Source organism: Nyctereutes procyonoides, unplaced genomic scaffold (genome assembly GCF_905146905.1).
Source record: "Nyctereutes procyonoides isolate TBG_1078 unplaced genomic scaffold, NYPRO_anot_genome, whole genome shotgun sequence".
NCBI lineage: Eukaryota > Metazoa > Chordata > Mammalia > Carnivora > Canidae > Nyctereutes > Nyctereutes procyonoides.
The window spans coordinates 62,177,409-62,198,883 of record NW_026575052.1 but is presented as its reverse complement, the minus strand read 5'-3'; the positions used below and the strand labels follow the sequence as shown (position 1 = coordinate 62,198,883).

At 37.8% G+C, this 21,475-nt stretch overlaps 1 protein-coding gene across 1 annotated transcript in view; it reads left to right on the top strand.

Annotated features, from left to right (window-relative positions):
• Positions 1–20,851, top strand: part of CCDC3 (coiled-coil domain containing 3) — a 118,031-nt gene extending 97,180 nt beyond the window's left edge. Inside the window, exon 3 of the mRNA XM_055330976.1 lies at positions 18,201–20,851. Within this exon, the coding sequence (XP_055186951.1) occupies positions 18,201–18,476 (276 nt within the window). The 3' untranslated portion in view covers positions 18,477–20,851. The remainder of the gene's footprint in view (positions 1–18,200) is intronic.
• Positions 20,852–21,475: the final 624 nt, after the last annotated feature.

Here is a 21,475-nt window from a genome sequence, read left to right as displayed (position 1 = left end):
CATGTGTTCATGCTTCTTCCAGTTTTTTTTTCTTATATAATTTCTAGTTTTATACCATTGTGGTCAGAAAAGATGTTTGATATGATTTCAATCCTCTTAAATTTTTATGAGATTTGTTTTGTGGCCTAACGTATCATCTATCCTGGAGAATCTTCCATATGCACTTGAAAGAGTGTGTTTTTGCTGTATGGGGGTGGAACATTCTGTATACATCTGTAAGTCCATCTGGTCTAAAGTGTCATTCAAAGCCCAATTACTTACTGATGAAGTGTCTTATTATTGCGTTACTGTCAATTTCTCCCTTCATGTGTGTTAATATTTACATATATGTAGGTGCTCCTATGTTGGGTCCTTAGATATTTGCAATAGTTATATTTTCTTGTTGGACTGATCCCTTTATCATTCTGTAATGACCTTTTCTGTCTTTTTTTCCATTTTTGTCTTAAAGTCTATTTTTTCTGATATAAATATTGGTACCTGTTTTTTTTTTTCATTGCTTCCATTTATATGAAATACTTTTTTTTCATCCCTTCACTTTAAGTCTGTATGTGTCTTTAGGTGGGGAGTGAGTTTCACATAGATGGGTGTAGCATATAGATGGGTCTTGTTTTTCTTTTAACCATTTGGTCACATATGTCTTGATTGGAACATTTAGTCTGTTTATATTTAAAGTAATTATTGATAAGCATACACTTGTTGCCATTTTGTTACTGTTTTCTGATTTTATAATTCTTTTTCTTTCTCTTTTGCTTTCCTGACTTGTGGGTGGATAGTTTTCTTTAGAGTTATGGTTAGATTCCTTTTTCTATATATATTTTTGTGTCTATTACAGGTTTTTGGTTTGTGGTTACCATGCAGTTCATATATAACATCCTATGTGTTTAGCAGTCTATATTAAGTTGCTGGTCACTTAATTTTGAACCCATTCCAAAAGCTTTCAAATTTTACTACCATCTCCACATTTTATGTCACGCTTTATATGTTTTTACTTTGTGTATCCCTTGACTAACTATTTTAGATATAATTTCACTAGTTCTGTGTGTTCACCTCCATACTGCCTTTTTAAGTAATTTATTATTTTTACTATATGTTTGTTTTTACTTGTGAAACTTTTTCCTTTCATAATTTTCTTTTAGTTTTCCCCCTCCCCTCAATTAAATAAACTTATCAGTCAGAGTATTCTTTGCTGTAGCTATTTTGCTTTCACCACTTTGAATATGTTGTGCCACATACGCCTGGCCTGCAAAATGACTGCCGGTAAGTCACATGATAGCCTCCTATCACTTTTAAGTTTCTCTCTTTATATGTAATCTTTGTCATTGGAATTATGTGTCTTGCTGTGGACCTCACTGAATTCATCTTGTTAGGGGTGGTCTGTGTTTCCTGGACTTAAACTTCTGTTTCCTTCCCCAGATTATAGAAGTTTGTAGTTACTATTTCTTCAAGTAGGTTTTCTGTTCCTTTGTCTTATTTTTCTCTTCCTGGGACCCCTAGAATGAGAATGTTATTATGCTTGATGATATCATGGGGATCTCTTTATTCTCATTTTTAATATTCTCTTAAGCTTTTAATTCCATTTAACAATGTTATATTAGTTTCAGGTATACAGAGAGTGCTTCAACAATTGTGTATATCACCACGTTCTTCTCACAAGTATACTCTTTAATTCACTTTATGTGTTTAACACTCCCCTACCTCCCTTCTGGTAACCATCAGCTTGTTCTCTATAGTTAGGAGTCTTTTTATTAAATTCCACAAGTGAAGTAATATGAAATTTGTCCTTCTCCAGTTATTTTGCTTAGCAAAATACTCTCTAGTTCCTTCTATGTTGCTGCAAATGGCAAGAGTTCATTCCTTTTTATGGCTGAATAATATTCAATTCTAATATTCATATATGAATATTCATATATATCCACACCTATATTAACATATATGAATATTCATATATACATGACATATTTATCCATTTATATTCCTATATATAAAAATATATATTCCTATATATGAATATTCATATATATACGACATCTTCTTTGTCCATTCACCAATCAGTGGACACTTGGGCTGCTTCTGTATCTTGGATATTATAAATACTGCTATAAACATAGGGGTGCATATATTTGCTCGAATTAGTGTTCTTGTATTCTTTGGGTACAAGTAGTGTGATTGCTGGATCATAAGGTAGTTCTATTTTTAACATTTTGAGGAACCTCTGACTGTTTTCCACAGTGGCAACACCAGTTTGCATTCCTACCAAAGTGCAAGAAGGTTCCTTTATCTCCACATCCTTGCCAACACCTGTTGTTTCTTGTGTTGATTTGAACCATTCTGACAACTGTGAGGTGATATCTCATTGTACTTTTGATTTGTATTTCCCAGGTGTTGAGTAATGTTGAGCATGTTTTCATGTGTCTGTTGGCCATCTGGATGTCGTCTTTGGAGAAATGTCTGTTCAAGTCCCCTGGCCATTTTTTAACTGGATTATTTGTTTTTGAGGTGTTGAGTTGTAGCGGTTCTATATCTATTTTGGATATTAACTCTTTATTGGATATGTCATTTGCAAATATCTTCTTCCATTCCACAGCTTTTTAGTTTTGTTTCCTTTGCTGTGCAGAAACTTCTTTTTTAAAAAAGATTTTATTTATTCATGAGACAGAGTGAGAGGCAGAGACATAGGCAGAGGGAAAAGCAGGCTCCCTGTAGGGAGCCTGATGTGGGACTCGATCCCAGGACCCAGGGATTACAACCTGGGCCAAGGGCAGATGCTCAACCACTGAGCCACCCAGGTGCCCCAGAAGCTTCTTGTTTTGATATAGTCACCCTAGTTTTTTTTTTTTTTTTTTTTGCTTTTGCTTTCCTTGTCTCAGGAGACCTATCTAGAAAAAAGTTGCTATGGCCAATACCAGAGGAGTTAACTGCCCATGTTCTCTCCTAGGCTTTTTATGGTTTCAGGTCTCATATTTAGATCTTTAATTCATTTTTAATTTATTTTTGAGTATGGTGTAAGAAACCGGTCCAGTTCATTGTTTTGCATGTTGTTGTCTAGTTTTCCGAACACCATTTGTTGAAAAGACGGTATTTTTCCCACTGGATATTCTTTCCTGCTTTGTCAAAAATTAATTGACCGTGTAATTGTGGGTTTATTTCTGGGTTTTCTGTTCCATTGATCTATGTGTCTGTTTTTGTACCTATAACATACTGTTTTGATTACTGTAGCTTTGTAATAGAACTAGAAGTCTGGAATTATGATGACCCGAGCTTTGCTTTTCTTTTTCAAGATTGCTTTGGCTATTTCGGGTGTCTTAGGTGGTTCCATATACATGTTAAGATTGTTTTAGTCTGTGAAAAAATACTGTTGGCATTTCCATAGGGATTGCATTAAATGTGTAGATTGCTTTGGGTAAAGCCATTGTAACAATATTTGTTCTTCTAACACATGAGCATGGGATGTCTTTCCATTTCTTTGTGTTATCTTCAATTTCTTTCATGAATGTTTTACAATTGTCAGAGTACAGGTCTTTTACCTCTTTGGTTAGGTTTTATTCCTAGGCATCTTATTGTCTTTGGTACTTTTGAAAATGGCATTGATTCCTTGACTTCTCTTTCTGCTGCTTCATTACTGGTGTTTAGAAATGCAACAGATTTCTGTACATTGATTTTGTATACTGTGACTTCCCTGAATTTCGTGTATCAGTTCTAGCAGTTTTTTGGTGGAGTCTTTTGGGTTTTCCATATATAGCATCTTTTCTTCTGCAAAGAGTGAAAGTTTTACTCCTTCTTTGGTGATTTGGATGTCTTTTATTCCTTTTTGTTGTCTGATTGCTGTGGCTAGGACTTCCAGCACTATGTTGAATAAAAGTGGTGAGTGTGGACATCCCTTTCTTGTTCCTGACGTTAGGGGAAAAGCTCTTTTTCCCTATTGAGGATGGTGTTAGTTGTGGGTTTTCATATATGGCCTTTATGGTCTTGAGGTATGTTCCCTCTAAGTCTTCTTGGTTGAGGGTTTTTATCATGAATGGATGTTGTACTTTGTCAAATGCTTTTCTGTATCTGTTGAAGTAATGTGATTTCTCTTACTGATGTTATGTATCATGTTGATTGATTTGCAAATATGGAGCCATGCTTGCAACCCAGGAATGAATCCCACTTGATTTTTTTTTAATGTATTGTGTTTGGTTTGGTAGTATTTTGTTGAGGGTTTTTAAAAAAAGATTTATTTATTTGGGGAGGGCAATGGGTGAGGGAGACAGAATCTCAAGGAGTCTGATGCAGGGCTTGATATCATAACCCTGAGAGGATGACCTGAGTTGAAATTAAGAGTTGGGTGCTTAACCAACTGGGCCAACCAGGCCCTCCTTATTGAGGATTTTTGCATCTATGTTCATCAGAGATACTACCTTGTAGTTCTCTTTTTTTAGTGGAGTTATTATCTGGTTTTTGTATTAGAGTAATGCTATCCTCATAGAATGAAGTTTTCCTTCCTTATCTTTTTTTTTTTTTGGAATAATTTGAGAAGAATAAGTATTAACTCTTCTTTAAAGTTTGGTGGAATTCGCCTATAAAGCCATCTGGTCCTAGACTTTTGTTTGGGAATTTTTTGATTACCGATTGAGTTTCTCAGTCTATTTCTTCCTGTTGCAGTTTTGGTAGTTTAGGTTTCTACGAATTTATCTATTCTAGGTTGTCCAATTTGTTGGCATTTTTGAAATAATGTCCTCTTATAATTGTATTTCTATGGTGTTTTTATTCTATAATTTGTGATTTATTGAGTCCTTCCTTTCTCTTTTTTTCATGATAAGTCTGGCTAGGAATTTATCAATTTAATTGATTTATTTTTCTTCAAAGAATTAGCTCGTGGTTTCATTGATCTGTTCAATTATTTTCATAGTCTCTGTATCATTTATCTCTGCTCTAATCTTTATTATTTCCTCTCTTCTGTTCATTTTAGGTTTGGGTTTGTTCTTTTCCTAGGTATTTTAGGTGTAAGATTAGGTTGTTTGAGATTTTTGCTTCTTGAGGTAGGCCTGTATTGCTATAAACTTCCCTCTTTGCACCACTTTTGCTGCATCCCAAAGGTTTTAAAACAATTTTGTTTTCATTTCTTCCATTATTTCCTGGTACCCATTCATTGTTAGTGGCATGTATTTGTGTTCTTTCCAGATTTTTTCATGTTAATGACTTCTAGTTTCATAGTATTGTGGTCAGAAGAGATGCATGGTATGACTTCAGTCTTCTAGAATTTGTTGAGGGTTCTTTTGTGGGTCAGTATATGATCTATTCTGGATAATGTTCCATGTGCACTTCAAAAGAATGTGTATTCTGTTTTAAGATGGAATATTCTGTTAAGTGCATTTGGCCCAGTGTGTCATTCAAAGCCATTGTTTTCTTGTTGATTTACTGTTTAGATTATTTGTCTGTTGATTTAAGTGTGGTGTTAAAAGTCCCCTGCTTATTGTTTTATCAGTTCTTTTGTTTGTTATTAACTGTTTTTATGTATGTAAGTGCTCTTACATTGGGTATACAAAAATTTTTAAAGATTTTATTTATTTATTCATGAGAGACACAGAGAGAAAGAGAGAGAACAAGAGGCAGAGACACAGGTAGAGCGAGAAGTATGCTCCCTGCAAGGAGCCTGATGCAGGACTCAATTCCTGATCCCAGGGTCATGCCCTGAGCCGAAGGCAGGCTCTTAACTGCTGAGCCACCCAGGTGTCTTGGGTACACAAATATTTACAATTATTATTTCTTCTTGTTGGATGGTCCTCTTTATTATTATATAATGTCCTTCTTTATTTCTTGTCACGGTCTTTGTTTTAAAGTCTATTTTGTCTGATAAAAGTATTGCTAGTCATGCTTTCTTTTGACATCTATTTGCATGATAAATATTTCTCCATCCCTTCCCTTTTAATCTGTGGGTGGCTTTAGATCTCAAATGAGTCCCTTGTAGTCATCTCTATGGGTCTTTTATTTTTTATTTATTCTTTCACCCTATGTATTTTGATTGAAGTATTTGGTCATTTTACATTCAAAGTAATTATTGATATGTATTTATGGCCACCTTATTTTTTTTGTGGTTGTTTCTGAAGATTTTCTCTCATCCTTGTTTTCATTAGTGATGTAGTTGGATTTTTTCTTTATTCTTTGCATATTTATTAGTGTTTTTAAAAAGATTTATTTATTTATTTTAGAGAGAGAGGGCAAGCAGGGGTTGGGGCAGGAGGAGAGAGAGAATCTCAAGCAGACTGCCTGCTGAGCATAGAGCCTGTTGTGGGACTTGATCTCACAGCCCTGAGATCTTGACCTGAGCTAAAACTAAGAGTTGGATGCTCAACTGACTGAGCCACCTAGGCACCCTTTATTAGTGGTTTTTGGTTTGTGGTTGCTATTAGGCTTTTATATAACATCTTCAGTATAGAGCAGTTTATATTAAGGTGATGATTGTTTAAGTTTGAACCCATCCTCATATTTTATATCCTTTTATTTTGTGAGTTCCTTGATTTTTTTTGCAGAAATATTTATTTTTTCCTGCTTTTGTGTTTCTTACCTTCATACTCTCACTTTTGATATTTGTTTTCACTAAAGAGTACCCTTTAATATTTCTTGCAGGACTGGCTTAGTGGTCATAAATTCCTTTAGTTTTTGTCTGGGAAGGATGTTATCTCTCCTTCTATTCTGTGTAATATCCTTGCTGGGTGGGGTTTTCTTGACAGCAGCTTTTTCACATTCAGCACTTTAAATATACCATGCCACTCTCTTCTGCTTTGAAAGTTTCTGCTGCAAAATCCCCTGCTAGCCTTATGGGGTTTCCCATGTATGTTACTGTTTTTCTTTTGCTGCTTTTACTATTTTTTATCACTATATTTTGTCATACTAATTACAATATATTTTGGTGTAGATCTGCTTTTGTTGGCGGTTGTCTGTGCCTCCTAGATATGGATATCTGCTTCCTTCTCCAGATAAGGGAAGTTTTCAGCTATTATTGCTTCAAATAAATCCTCTGACTCCTTTTCTCTCTCTTATTCTTTGGGGACTCCTGTAACGTCAATGTTAATACATTTGATGGAGTCAGTCACTGAGTTCTGAGTATTTTCATTTTGTATAATTCTTTTTTCACTCATTTGTTCAGCTTGGTTTTCTTTCCATTACTCTGTTTTCTAGGTCATTAATTTATTCCTGTTTCTTCCAGCCAGCTGTTCATTCCATCAAGTGTGTTTTTCATTTTGTTTATTAACCTTTATTTCTGCTACATTATTCCTTATCTCTCTGTTGAGGGTCTCAGTGATGCCTTCCATTCTTTTCTCAAGCCCATTGAGTATCTTTGGGCTTTAAATTCTCTATCAGGTATATTATTCTATCTCTTTCATGTAGGTCTCTTGCTGTGGTCTTTTCCTGTTCTTTAATTTGGGACAAATTCCTCTGTCTTCTCATTTTGTCTAAGTCTCTCTGCCTGCTTCTTTGTTAGGAAAGTCAGCTACATTTCCTGTTCTTGAGAGTAATGGCTTTATGAAGAGGAAATCCTGTAGTACCCTGTTGTGTAGCAGGCCTGGCACTTCACAGAATGTCTCCAGTGTGTGCTGCATGCACTCTGCTGTTTAGTCCTTGCCTGTTTATTTTTCAGGCCAGTCATCTGCAGAGGTAAGGCTTTGCTAATTATGGGCAGTGTTTGGTTCCTGGGTAGGGATACATGGTGTCAGTAAGGGTTTGGGATGATCTTCTATGGGATAGGGCCTGCTATGCTGGACTAAAGCAATCATGACTGGGAAGAGCACTTCCATTGGAGTCTGTGTGTATGTGTGTGTCTGTGTTTGTGTGTGTGTGTTGGGGGGGGCTTGATGTAAGCAAATTAGGTAGCCAGTGTTTTTGCTCTGCACTAATTCTTGTAGGTGCTCATTTGATTATGCTGAGTGGTGAGGGAGAGAAATGGCACCTTGTTCCTGAAGGGGTCTCTCCATGAACACTGCCTTTTGGGGATGTACTCTGAGATAACCAAATAACCTCCCTACTGTATTCCCCATGTGTTTTAAAGATCACTGTTTCCATGCTGTAAGTTGCAGGCCCTTTGCCCTGCCTTCTCTCTAAGAGCAGCCTCAATGCACTCTGGGCTCTGTCCAGTTGAAGCCCACTGACCTTTAAAACTTCAGACTTTAAGCCCCACTCGTTGCTAGAAGTCATGAAATTTGGTATCTCTCACTTTCTAAGCCACCTGTTATAGGGATTAATTTTCCTCTATGCACTCTTGTCTTTCATCCTTCTCCATGACTATAGTGACAATGATCTGTTTCTCTCCCAAACTATGTCTCTATACTTTCTACCTTTTTTGGCATGGCGTCTTCTCTACCTTTAGCTGTGAAGTTTGTTCTGCTAGTCTCCAGGTTGATTTCTGGGGTGTTTAGGATGATTTGATAGTTTTTTAGATGTATTCTTGGGATGAGGTGAGCTTAGGTCCTCACCCTGCTTCCACTTCCCTTCTCATTTAACATACTTTTGTCTTTTGTCTGCTCAACTTTGTTACTTTCAATTACTGTGCCTTCCAGAAAGTTGATTCATTCTTCTGCATCCTCTTTTTTAAAACTATATTTTATTTAAATTCAATTTGGCAACATAAAACACCCAGTGCTCATCTCATCACGTGCCCTCCTTAGTGCCCGTCAGCCAGTTACCACATTCCCCCACCTGCCTCCCCTTCTGTAACCCTTTGTTTCCCAGAGTTAGGAATCCCTCATGGTTTATCTTCCTAATTTTTCCCACTCAGTTTCCCTCCTCTCCCTTAGAGTCCCTTTCACTATTTCTTATATTCCACATGAGTGAAACCATACGATTGTCTTTCTCTGATTGACTTACTTCAGTCAGCATAATATCTTCCAGTTCCATTCACATTGAAGCAAATGGTTAAGTATTCATCCTTTCTGTGCATCCTCTGTTCTGTTGATTTCCCCCTAGTATACTTTTCATTTAGTGTATTCTTTGTTTTATACTTTTCGCCTCTATTGAAGTTCTCATTGAGTTCATCTACTCTTTCCTCAAGTCCAGGGAATATCTTTATGACCATCACTTTGAACTCTTTATCAACCATACTGCTTATCTGTTTCATTGAGCTCTTTTACTGGGACTTTTGTCTTTTTTTTTTTTCATTTGAGATCTATACCTTTCTTCATTTCATCAAATCTCTGTGCTTGTTTCTATGAATTAGGTAGGCCGACTGAGTTTTGAAAGGATAGCTTTTTGTATATAGGATCCTCTAGTGCCCTGTGGTTCAGTTTCCTCTGGTCATGAGTGCTCTAGGGATGTCCCCTGTATGTGGCTGAACCATAATTGATGTGAGCATGCTTGATGGTGGAGCTGGCCTTCAGCTCAGCTGGCTGAAATGAATGACCCACTGTAAATGCCATGGGCACACTTGTGTACAATTCTTGCTCTTTTGTGCAATTTAGAGGCTAGGCTGGCTGGTGGGTGGGATTGGCACTTAACCTGGGTGTCTACACTTAATACTAGGACAGCTGTGAGTGTACTGATGAGTAGGGTTTGCTCCCTGCACAGCCAGTAAGAGGCTTGGCTGTGGGAGCTGTGGGTATAAGAGTGTGTACAGGGTTAGCCACCCCCACCCCAGGGCAGGAGTCACTTTGGAGAGGTACCACTCCCATCCTGGGCTGCCTGCTGGGTGTGGTGGGGCAGAAGCCACATTGGAGGACTGCCTGCTGGGGTGGGGTTTGCAGCTATCATGGTAGATGTGACAGCAAGTGTTAATACTCTCCAAGTATTAGGCTGTCTAGGATGGGGGAAGGTAGGAAAAATGGTACCTGTCAGCACTTTTGTTCCTGGAGAAATCTGCAGATGGCTGCACTTCTGGCACTCATCCTAAAATTAGTCAACAATTCTCTTTCACATCTATCATAGGTGCTTTTCAAACTGTGTTTGGGCAGAGTTAGTTGAAATGCGGGCTGTTAAAGGGTGGGAACTCAGTTTCTTATCACCCTTAGGCTCTCCTGGTGTTGTTAAGAACCACTACTTTCAAAGCCAGACATTATAGGGACTTGTTTTCTCTGTGTGGGTCCCTAGGAGGCAGGTGGTTGTGCCCTATGTGGAGTCTGATGTCCTCTTTTTTCCATACTTGTGATGACTCTCACTTTTGTGGTTGGTTGTATCAGAGGTTTGGTTCCTGACTGCATTTCTATCCTTTCCTACACTTCTCAGTGTGGCCTTCTCTCTACAGCTAGCTGTGGAGGATCTGTTCTACCAGTCTTCAAGTTGTTTTCTGGGAGAGTTACAATACATGTGGTTGTCTCTGTGTGTCTGTGGGACAAGTTGAGTTTAGTAACCTCATACCATCTTCCCAGTCTACCCTAGGTAGTTTTTTTTCTTTTTTTTTCATTCATAGTTCCTTTGCTGTGCAGAAGAGCTTCTTAGTTTGTTGGAGTCTTACCTGTTTACTTTTGTTTTTTTTTCTTTTTTGTTTTGGTTGTTAAATCCAAAAAAATCATTGCCAACACCTGTGTCTAGGAGCTTACTCTATATTTGTCCTTTTAAGAATTTTCTATTTTCAGATCTTACATTAAAGTATTTAATTCCTTTGGAGTTAATTTTTGTGTATGGCATTAAGATTGGGGTCCAGTTTTCCCAGCACCCTTTATTGAAGAAACTGTCTTCTCCCCGGTGCATATTCTTCCCTCCCTATTGTAAATTAATTGATTGTATATGCATGGGTTTGTTTCTGGATTCTGTTCTATTGATCTTTATGTCTGTTTTTATGCCCGTATCATATTATTTGATTACCATAGTTTTGTGACATAGTTGGAAATTAGCAAGTGTGTTGTCTCCTCTTTGTGGCTCAAAATTGCTTTGGTTATTCAGGGACTTTTGTAGTCACACAAAAACTTTATGATTATTCCATTTCTGTGAAAAATTTCATTGGCATTTAGATAGGGATTGAATTGAATTTTATAGTTTTTCACTGTACAGATCTTTTACCTTCTTGGTTAAATTTATTCCTAGATTTTATATACACTCTAGTGCAGTTGTAAATGGGTTTTCTTAATTTCTATTTCTGATAGTTTGTTATTAGAGAATGGAGACACAGCTGATTTTAATATATTAATATCTCCAGCAATTTTATTTTATTTTATTTTTTTTATAAATTAATTTTTATTGGTGTTCAATTTACCAACATACAGAATAACACCCAGTGCTCATCCCGTCAAGTGTCCCCCTCCGTGCCCGTCACCCATTCACCCCCACCCCCCGCCCTCCTCCCCTTCCACCACCCCTAGTTCATTTCCCAGAGTTAGAAGTCTTTATGTTCTGTGTCCCTTTCTGATATCTCCCACACATTTATTCTCCCTTCCCTTATATTCCCCTTCACTATTATTCATATTCCCCAAATAAGTGAGAACATACACTGTTTGTCCTTCTCCGATTGACTTACTTCACTCAGCATAATACCCTCCAGTTCCATCCACGTTGAAGCAAATGGTGGGTATTTGTTGTTTCTAATGGCTGAGTAATATTCCATTGTATACATAAACCACATCTTCTTTATCCATTCATCTTTCGATGGGCACCGAGGCTCCTTCCACAGTTTCTCCAGCAATTTTATAGAACTTTTTTATTCTAACAGCTTTCTGTGGAGTTTTAGGGTTCTCTCTCTATATAATATCATGTCTGTAAAGAGACAGTTTTACTTTTTGTACTGCAATTTGAATGCCTTTTCTTTTTCTTGTCTAATTGCTATATTAGCACTTAAAAGTAGTGAGAGTGAGCAGCCTTGTCTTGGTATTGATCTTGGGGAAATCTTTTAGCATTTCACTACTGAGTATGTTAGCTGTGAGCTTCTCATATATGGCCTTTATTATGTTGAGGTATATTCCCTCCCTATTTTTATCAGGAAGGGATGTTAAATTTTGTCAGTTTCTTGTTCTACATTTATTGAGATGATCATATGGTTTTTATCCATCATTTTATTTTATCCTTCATTTTATTAACATGATATATCACATTGATGGATTTACAGATGTTAAACCACCCTTGCATCCTTGGAGCAAGTCTATTTGATTGTGGTGTATGATCTTATTAATATTTAAATTCATTTGCTAATAATTTGAGTATTTTTTCACATATGTTCATTGGATTATTGACCTATAATTTATTTTCTGTAGTGTCATCTTAGATCTTAGATGTTAGATCTTAGTATCAAGGTAATTGCTGGCCTTATAAAATCAATTTGGAAGTTTTGCACAAGGAATGGTATTAATATTTCTTTAAATGTTTGGTAGAATTCATCACTGAAGCCATCTGGTTCTGGACTTTTTTTTGGCAAGTTTTTGATTAGAGATGGCTCATTCAATATCTTTACTAGTAATCTGTTTAGATTTTCTATTTCTTCGTGATTCACTCTTGCTAGGTTGTATGTTTCTAGGAATTTATCCATTTCTTCTCATTGCCCAATTTCTGTGGTAAAAGTTGTAACAGCTCTTTGATTCCTGGTCTATTCTGTTTGTTTTGCTAATCTTTTTTTGTTGTCTTTTTGTTCTCTCTCTTATTTATTTCTGGTCTGATCTTTATTATTTCCTTCCTTTCATTAACTTTGTATTTTCTTCCTTTCTGAGTTCCTTGAGGTATAAAGTTAGGTTGTTTGAAATTTCTTCTTAGATTTTACTGCATTCTGTATTTTTTTTCTGGTTTTGATTAAACATGCTCTCAACCAATGGATCAAACAAGTAAACTCCACACATTTGTGAATTTTCCAATTTTCTTGTAATTAATAGTATTTTGGTTAGAAAAGCAGCTTGATATATGGATTTCAGTCTTCTAATTTATTAAGATGTGTGACGTGGTGCTCAATATAGGATTGGTCATAGAGAATGTTCCATGGTTTCATGCATTTCAGAATAATGTGTATTCGTCTGTTTCTGAAATGGTCTGTATATATCTGTTAGGTTCATCTGGTTTATTTTATTTTATTTTATTTTATTTTTTATTTTTTTTTACTTTTTTATTTTTTATTTTTTGGTCCATCTGGTTTAACATGTAGTTTAAGTACAATGTTTCCTTATTTTTCTGTCCACATAATCTATTCATTTTTGATGGAGGTGATAGTAAAGTCCCCTATTACTATAGTGCTATTTCTCTCTTTAGGTCTGTAAATATTTCCTTTGTATATTTCAGTGTTCCTCTGAAGGGTACATAAATACTTGCAGATGTTATCCCTTTGATGAATTGATCACTATATCACTATATCATGATCTGTGTTTACTAGCCTGTCTCTTAAAGTCTATTTTTCTGTTGACAACATAGTTACCTCAGCTTTCCTTTAGTTTCCATTTGCATGGATATAATTTCTCATCCTTTCACCCTCAGTCTGTGGTGTGTTCTTGAAGCTGAAGTGAGTTCTTAATAGGTAGGCATATAGATGGGTCATGCATTTGATCCATTAAAACCATTCTTTGTCTTTTGATTGAAACTTTTAGACCACTAACCTTTAATAATTGACATGTACTTATTGTCATTTTGTTAATTGTCCAGTTATTTTGTAATTCTTCTATTCCTTTTTCTTTTCTTGCTCTCTTTGTTATTTGATAATTTTCTATAGTGGTATGCTTAGAGACCTTTATCTCGTGTATCTACTATAGGTTTTTGCTTTGTAATTACCATGAAGTTTATATAAAGCCATGTACAGCTGTCTGTTTTAAAGATCATAAGAACTTATTTTCGATAGCATTCTAAAGCTCTACACTTTAACTCTTTCCTTCCATTTTGTTTTTGATGTCACAATCTTTTGATCCATTAACATATATGTGTATGGTTATTTTGTTTTTGTTTTTTGACATTCATATTGGCTTTATAAGCAATTAATCCACTGCCTTTATAACATACATTATTTTGAATTTTAGTATATATTTATCTTTACCCATGAGATTTATACTTTCATATATTGTCACCCTTTCTTTTCGGCTTAAAGAACAACTTTGTTTCTTGAAAGGTGGGTCTGGAGGTGATAACTTCTTTTGCTTTTGCTTGTCTGGAAAACTTCCAGTGTCCTTGAGTGTTCTGAAGGACACTTTTGCAGGGCAAGATATCTTGGTTGGCAGTTTTTTTTTAATTTCCAGAGATATTATGGGTTCAGTTCCAGATGACCCCAATAAATTGAATATCACAATACAAGTAAAATGAGTTTTTTTGTTTCCTAGTGTATGTAAAAATTGTTTAATTTAAAAATACTTTGCTAAAAATTGCTAATCATTATCTGAACTTTCAGGGAGTAGTAATCATTGATGGCTGCTGACTGATCAGGGTGGTGATTGCAAAAGGTTGAGGTAACTGGGGAAATTTCTTAAGACTACAGTGAAGTTTGCTAGAGTGATTGACTCTTCCTCTCATGAAGGATTTCTCTGTAGCATGTGATGCTGTTTGATAGTATTTTACCCAGAGTAGACCTTCCAATTTCAAAATTGGAACCATTCCTCTCAAACCCTGCTCTGCTGTTTTATCAACTAAATTTATGTAATATTCTAAATCCTTTGTTTTCACTTCAACAATCTTGACAGTGTCTTCATCAGGAGTAGATACCATCTCAAGAAACCACTCTCTTTGTTCATCCATAAGAAGCAACTCCTCATCTGTTCAAGTTTTATCATGAGATTGCAACAATTCAGTCCCATCTCCAGACTCCACTTCTAATTCTAGTTCTTCTACTTCCATCTTCTCTGCAATGACTTCCTCCACTGAAGTTTTGAACCCCTCAAAGTAATCCATGAGGGTTGGAACCAACTTTTTCCAAACTCCTGTTAATGTTGATGTTCTGGCATTTCCCCATGAATCATGAATGTTCTTATTGGCATCTAGAATAGTTTTCAGTTTATTTTGTCCAGATCATCAGAGGACTTACTATCTTTGGCAGCTATAGCCTTATAAAGTGTATTTTTTAGATAATTATACTTGAAGTATAAGATGACTCCCTGATCCATGGGCTGCAGATGGTTATTGTGTTAGCAGGCATGAAAACATTGATCTCCTTGTACATCTCCATCAGAGCTCTTGGGTGACAAGCTGTATTGTCAATGAGTAGTAATATTTTGAAAGAGATCTTATTTTCTGAGCAAGTCTCAACAGTGGACCTAAGATATTCAGTAAACCATGTTGTAAACAGATGTGTGTTCAGCCTGCTTTTGTTCCATTTATAGACCACAGAGTAGACTGAGCATGATACCTAAGGGTTCTAAGATTTTCATAATGGTAAATGAGCATTGGTTTCAACTTTATGGTCCCCAGGTGCATTAGCCTTTAACAAAAGAGTCAGTCAGTCCTTTGAAGTTTTGAAGTCAGCCATTAACTTCTCCTCTCTAGCTATGAAAGCCCTATATGGCATCCTTTTTTCCAATAGAAAGCTATTTCATCTACATTGAAAATCTCTTTAGGGTAGCTAACTTCATTATCTCAGGTAGATTTTGTGAATAACTTGCTACAGCTTCTACATCCTCACTTCTGCTACATCTTGCACTTTGATGTTATAGAGATGGTGTCTTCCTTAAACCTCTGCTAGCTTCACACTTGTCTTCTGTAGCTTCCTCACCTCGCTAAGACTTCATGGAATTGAAGGAGAGCTCTAGAACCTTGTTGTGGATGAGGCTTTGGCTTAATCCTTTGGATGGTTTGATCTTCTCTCCAGACCACTAAAACTTTTTCCACATCAGCCATAAGGCTGTTTTGCTTTCATATCATTTGTGTGTTCATGGGAGTAGTACCTTTAATTTCCTTCAAGAATTTTTCCTTTGCATTCACTGCTTGGCTAACTATTTTGTGTAAAGTGTCTAGCTTTCATCCTGTTTCAGATTTTGCCATGCCATCCTCACTAAGCTGAATTATCACTGAACACTTAGAAGCCATTGTAGGCTTATAAACTGGCCTAATTTCACTATTGCTGTGTCTCAGGGAACAGGGTGAGGGAAAGAGATGGGGGAATGGCCAGTTGGTGGGGCAGTCAGAATACAAACATTTAAGTTCACCTTCCTATGTGGGTGTGGTTAGTGACACCCTAGAACAAGTATGAATAACATCAGAGATCCTAGGTCACCATGACACTTAATAATGAATAAGTTTGAAATATTTCAGGAGTTACCTAAATGTGACACAAAGTGAACAAATGTTGGAAAAATGGCACCAATAGACTTGTTTAGCAAATCACCATTAATCTTCAATTGTTAGAAAATGCAGTATTTGTGAAGCACAACAAAATGAGATATGCCCATGTTTATCATGCAGGTCTCTATGGGTGTGGAAAATTTCTGCTGAAAAATCTGTTGACCGTTTCATGGTGGGGGGGTCCCCTTGTACATAAAAAGCTCCCCCCCCCGTTTTTAAGCTTCTCTCCCTTTTTTTGACACTTTAGCACTGAGATATATTGTGATTAATCTCTTTGGGTTCCTCTTATTATTCTGGGCACCCTAGATCTACATGCCTGTTTCCTTCTCCAGGTTAGGGAAGTTTTCAGCCATTATTCTTTAAATACATTTTCTACCTGTTACTCTCTTCCTCTTCCTGGACAACATCAAGCAGACCAATATTCACATTATGGGGTCCCCAAGTCCCTTAAGTTATCTTCACTATTTTTCAATCTTTTTTCTTTTTGCTGTTATGATTGGATAAGTTACACTGACCTGTCATTGAGTTCATGAATCCTTTCTTTCTGTGTCTTCAAGTGCACTGTTCAACTCCTCTGTAGTATTTTTCTATTCAGTTATTGTATTCTCCAACTTTGTCACTTTTATTAGGTACTTTTATTTTCTTTTTGTTGAGATTTTCATTTGGTTTATGTGTCACTCTCTTAAATTCAGTGGACAGCTTTATCCGTGTTGTTTTGATCTGTCAGGTAAATCACTTCTCACTATTTCATTAAGGTCTTTTTCTGGGATTTTATCTTCTTTTTTTTCCTTGGAGCATATTCCTGTTTCTTCATTTTGATCTATTCTCTGTATTGGTTTCTAAGCCTTAGATAAAAAAGCCACATCTTTCATTCTCCTCTGGCTTATGAACTCTTGGTTGTCTCTCAATTTCTGTGACTGAGCAGCCTACTTCATTCTTGCAGCTCCCAGTAGTGGAGGGTGTGCCAAGACCTTTCAGTGTCTCAAGGGGGAGGATCTCAGCACTTAGATTCATGCTGGTTGGAAACCAGAACTTCAGGTAGCAACTATTAAAGTTGGCAGATTTATCTCTTCCAGGAGAAGATGGGGAGATGGGCATTTCTGTCTGCTCCCTCTGTGCCGAGCTCTTTGGTGATACAGTTAAGAAGTGTTTCTCTGGTTGCTACTGTCCTGATGAACTCACGCACATGCCATAGTCTCAAGGGATGTGTTCTTTGAGCATCAGACACAAAAGCCAGGGTGCCAGATGTGTATACAAGCTCCTTTCTTGGAGACACTGGCAACTTGGGACATAGGGGGAGTATGAAGTTGACTCCCATTGGCCTCCACAGTCTTTGGAGAGTCTTATCAGTGGGTCTTCAGTTGTGTGTTAAATTAGAAGTCTGTTTCTCAGGCCAAAACTCTAAGATAAACAGGCTTCTTTCACAGAAGGATTGGGTGCTTTTGAGGCTGCTGCCTCTGCACTGGGTCCTGAGGGGGTGGTAGACATAAGCCTGGTGGCTTTTGAAGCCACAAGTAGAACCAGGTGGCTTAGGTAAGAAAGAAAAATTGTTTTAAAAAATGCCCTGTACTTGAAGTCCATCCTGCCATGACCAGAATAATTTCCATTATGTATTTGATGCATAATGCAGGTAAAGCCTGTTAAGTAGAAATACCCTGAAGGCCCTTTGTGGCTGATCCTCAAATTTTGGCTTTTCTGGAAAATGTTTTAAACCCAGATTAGAATTTAACAGGCAAAAAATTGCTGAATCAAAAAGTGGAAAGTCACCAACCCCTTCAGGGAATTAATAGTATACAAGTTGGTAAGCATGTAAAAAGACAAACCATGCAACAGCTTTGAAAAATTAAATTATCAAAGGTACCCCAAAGAGGGTACTTTATATTTGCTATTAGGGCAGGGTTCACAGGGTGAAACCAAGAAAAGGCCTTGAGGGTTGTCCTCATCCTGGGGTTGGAGCCATTGGCTAAGTCAGAGTCTGTGGTGTTGGGTGCTTGGCAGCACCCAGGGAAATTTCACAAAACCGCCCTAGAGCAACTCACCTGCCTCTCCCATGGCATTTCTTTCCCCAGCTCATGTGTTCATCAGTACAGAAGGCTCTGTTTGAGGAGGAGGACCATGTCAAGAAACTGCAGCAGAAGGTAGCCACCCTGGAGAAGCGTAACAAGCAGCTTCGGGATCGGGTGAAGAAAGTCAAGAGGTCCTTGAGGCAGGCACGGAAGAATGGTCGCCACCTGGAGCTGGTGAACCAGAAGCTCAGCGAGAAGTTAGCAGCTGCAGCAGGTGCCATCCCACACATTAATGCCCTGGGGCAGGAGCCACCGGGTGCCACCTACCTGCGGGGGTAGCAGAGACTGAGTAGTGGCCTTGCCTGGCTCTGCTGAAACATGTTGCCTCTTGCCAGGGAATGTAAAGTGATGATAGGTTTTAATGTGCACTTAGGTAAAAAAATATTGTGGATGATATTTTTAATATGCATTTGGTAGTGTCTAGCTACTTTAAGGGGCACGTCTTGCTATTTTCTTAGTTGCTCGGCTCCTACCCTTCCCTGCTTGTAAATCCAGAGGCAGGATCCTGGAATATCATGTGCTTGCTGAGGGCCTGTCCTCAGCTTTCAGGAGCACACAGGAAAGTGTACTTACTGTGGAAAGAATATTTTAGAATCTCTAGATGTATAAGAATCAAGGGGTTGAGCCTTATTTCAGAAGAGAGGCAGTGTGATCTCCAGCTCTGAGCTCCAGGACTACCATTAGTTCTGAGCAGCAAGTCCTGGAACCTTCTGGTGCCTCGTCACATTTTTCAGAAGGAGGATGGAGGCCTTGCAAAGCACCCAAGGATGTCTGTAAATAAACACATGCATGGTGTCCCTACTCTAACCAGCATTTCTTCACAGCTGAAGCATAGCTCATAACACGTAGTGCTTTGAGTTGGGGGTAGGGAGTAGCAGCAGACAATTGAATAAGATGAATTATTCCTGATTTCCAGCACCAGTTACCCAGAGTTAAAGTGGATATCTGTGGGCCACTTTAATATAAAGGGGAACTGCCATTGGGGACTGGTCGTGGTTTATCAAACCATGTTCCTGAGCTGGAAGGAGCCTGTGCAATATCTCTGCCATTGCTAAATGCAAATTTACGGTTTGCTCATTAACTCAACTGCTCTGAATTTGAGGTGAGTTGACCCAGTACACTATTAACTTCTGTTCCGCAAAGACACCTTCTTACCTATTGGAATCAAGTGATGTTGCCTCATTCCCATCCAGGCATCCAAAGATCTTGTTTCACACAGTTCTACAGAGTCTTGATGCAAACATTTTTCACCACTTAATTGGGTGAAAGGCAATGTTGTTGTCAGAGATAAAATAACTGTCAACAGAGAAATGAAACCAAACTAAGTTCCCATTTTTACAATTACATGAATCTTAGGCCTCTTAAAAGTTTATGACCAGTATACAGGGTGGTCTTAAAATAGTGGATAACAACTCCATATATCAACTTGATAGAAAATACAGTAACTAACTAGAAGTGTGAAATAAGAGTATAAAGGCCAGATTGCATACCATACTGTAATACAGAGTAGTAGTTTATCAATTGTAATAACTCAGAAATGCATTATAGTTTTTCTTTTGCATGTCCCATAGAACTTTTGAATGTCTATGGACAGACATGCTCATTATGCTAAAGATGGAATAACAATGTAGAAGGCTTTCATAATGAAATACAAAACCCAGTTAAAATATGCATCCCAGTATTTGGAAAATTGATACTTCTCTTAAAAAGGACAAAATGAAGAAATAATATTAAGGTCCCTCTTTTATATTTTGTTATTTTATTTGGCCCCTCAATGGCCAAATTGCCTTCTGGCCAATGAGTTATGCAGTGAAAATACTTGTGGCAAAGATGCCTATGGTGGAAATGCCAGACACGGTTCCAGGCATTCCAAACTCTTGCTTCTGAATGCAAACACTTTCCAATCCTGGGAATAATGTTTGCACATGAGTCCACTTGTCAGTGTGTCAGATTTTGTACATGACCTCAGAGCACTTCACCCTGTTTGGAAAGAAACCTTTAAAGACGGTACTACAAGTACAAAGAGTATCCACTATATAGAACATCTGAGCCCTTAATTTAGGTACATTTGATCCAGTCCCAGTTGTCATTAAGAAGGCAGGTGATCCTCCCACAATTGTCTTCTGATGGACCTCGAAATCTACAAGTCTCTCTTCTGTGCTGTTCCAGATGGAACCTGCAGGTTCTTCATCGGGAAGTCTCCCCCTAGACCACCCCAGGCACTGCAGCACCTGACAGTGTTGTCCTCTCCATTGGAAATGGCTATCATACTGTCAGATTTCCCTTCCACTGCCTTTAGGAAAACCACATTCTTGCTCTGGCAGCTGGTTGGGAGGGTGGATCTGTGTTACTTGGGGCTGCCGCTAAGGGGAGATATAAGGGGAGATGTCTGCACTCTGAACTAGATAGAATGGCAGCTTTTGCTTCATTTTCCAACATTCTCCTGCTCCTTTATTAGCAGCATCCTTCATAGTATGGTACAATAGTTTATTCTTTCTGGGGCCATTTCATTAAAGCACTTTTGCTTCCACCCAAGGGAATGACAAACCTAAAGGTGATTTACAGCTAGTGCTTTGAGAACTGTGGAACCTGGATCCCTACAGATGCATTATGTTCTACCTTTTTAATAAATACGAGCAGTATTTCAGCCACAATGGTAAGGCATGTGTATTTCTTTTGGGTCAGGGAGATTCCAGCTTTGGCCTGGAAAAGCACTTTAAAAATCGTTTGGGGAAGCATCTGTGAGTCACACCTGAGGCCTATAGGAGACTGAGATCAGAGCTCCTTTGATGTTACCCTGAGGATATGGTTTGACCCTCTCTTTCCCAGGGTTCCCACCTCTCCACACACCTGCAGAAAAGCAATGGTATCCAGGCCTGTTCCTCACAGGGGACAAGAAGCTTCATTTATCAATGTCTACAAAAATACATTTGAATCTATTGCCAAAGAGAAGTCCCCAGGTCCCTGTTGTCTGCTGCACTGTCATCTCACTGTAGCCCTTGCAACTTGTTTATTTTACTAGTAGGAATTTATGTGAAAAGAACCCAAGAAGTACAGCAAAATTGATATGCTTAACCAACCTGTTGTAGCATTATCTCTGAGATGCAGACCAAGAGTTCTACTTTGGAAAAGTCATTTGGCCTCATCAGACACCAAATCACAAAAGAGAAGCAGACAGCATCTAGAAGCCTTCAACTACAGAAGCCACAGAGCCACAACTAGTGTGGGGGTAGTTCCTTAGGCCTCCACAGTGTGGTTGAATGTGAATGCCCTTCTTG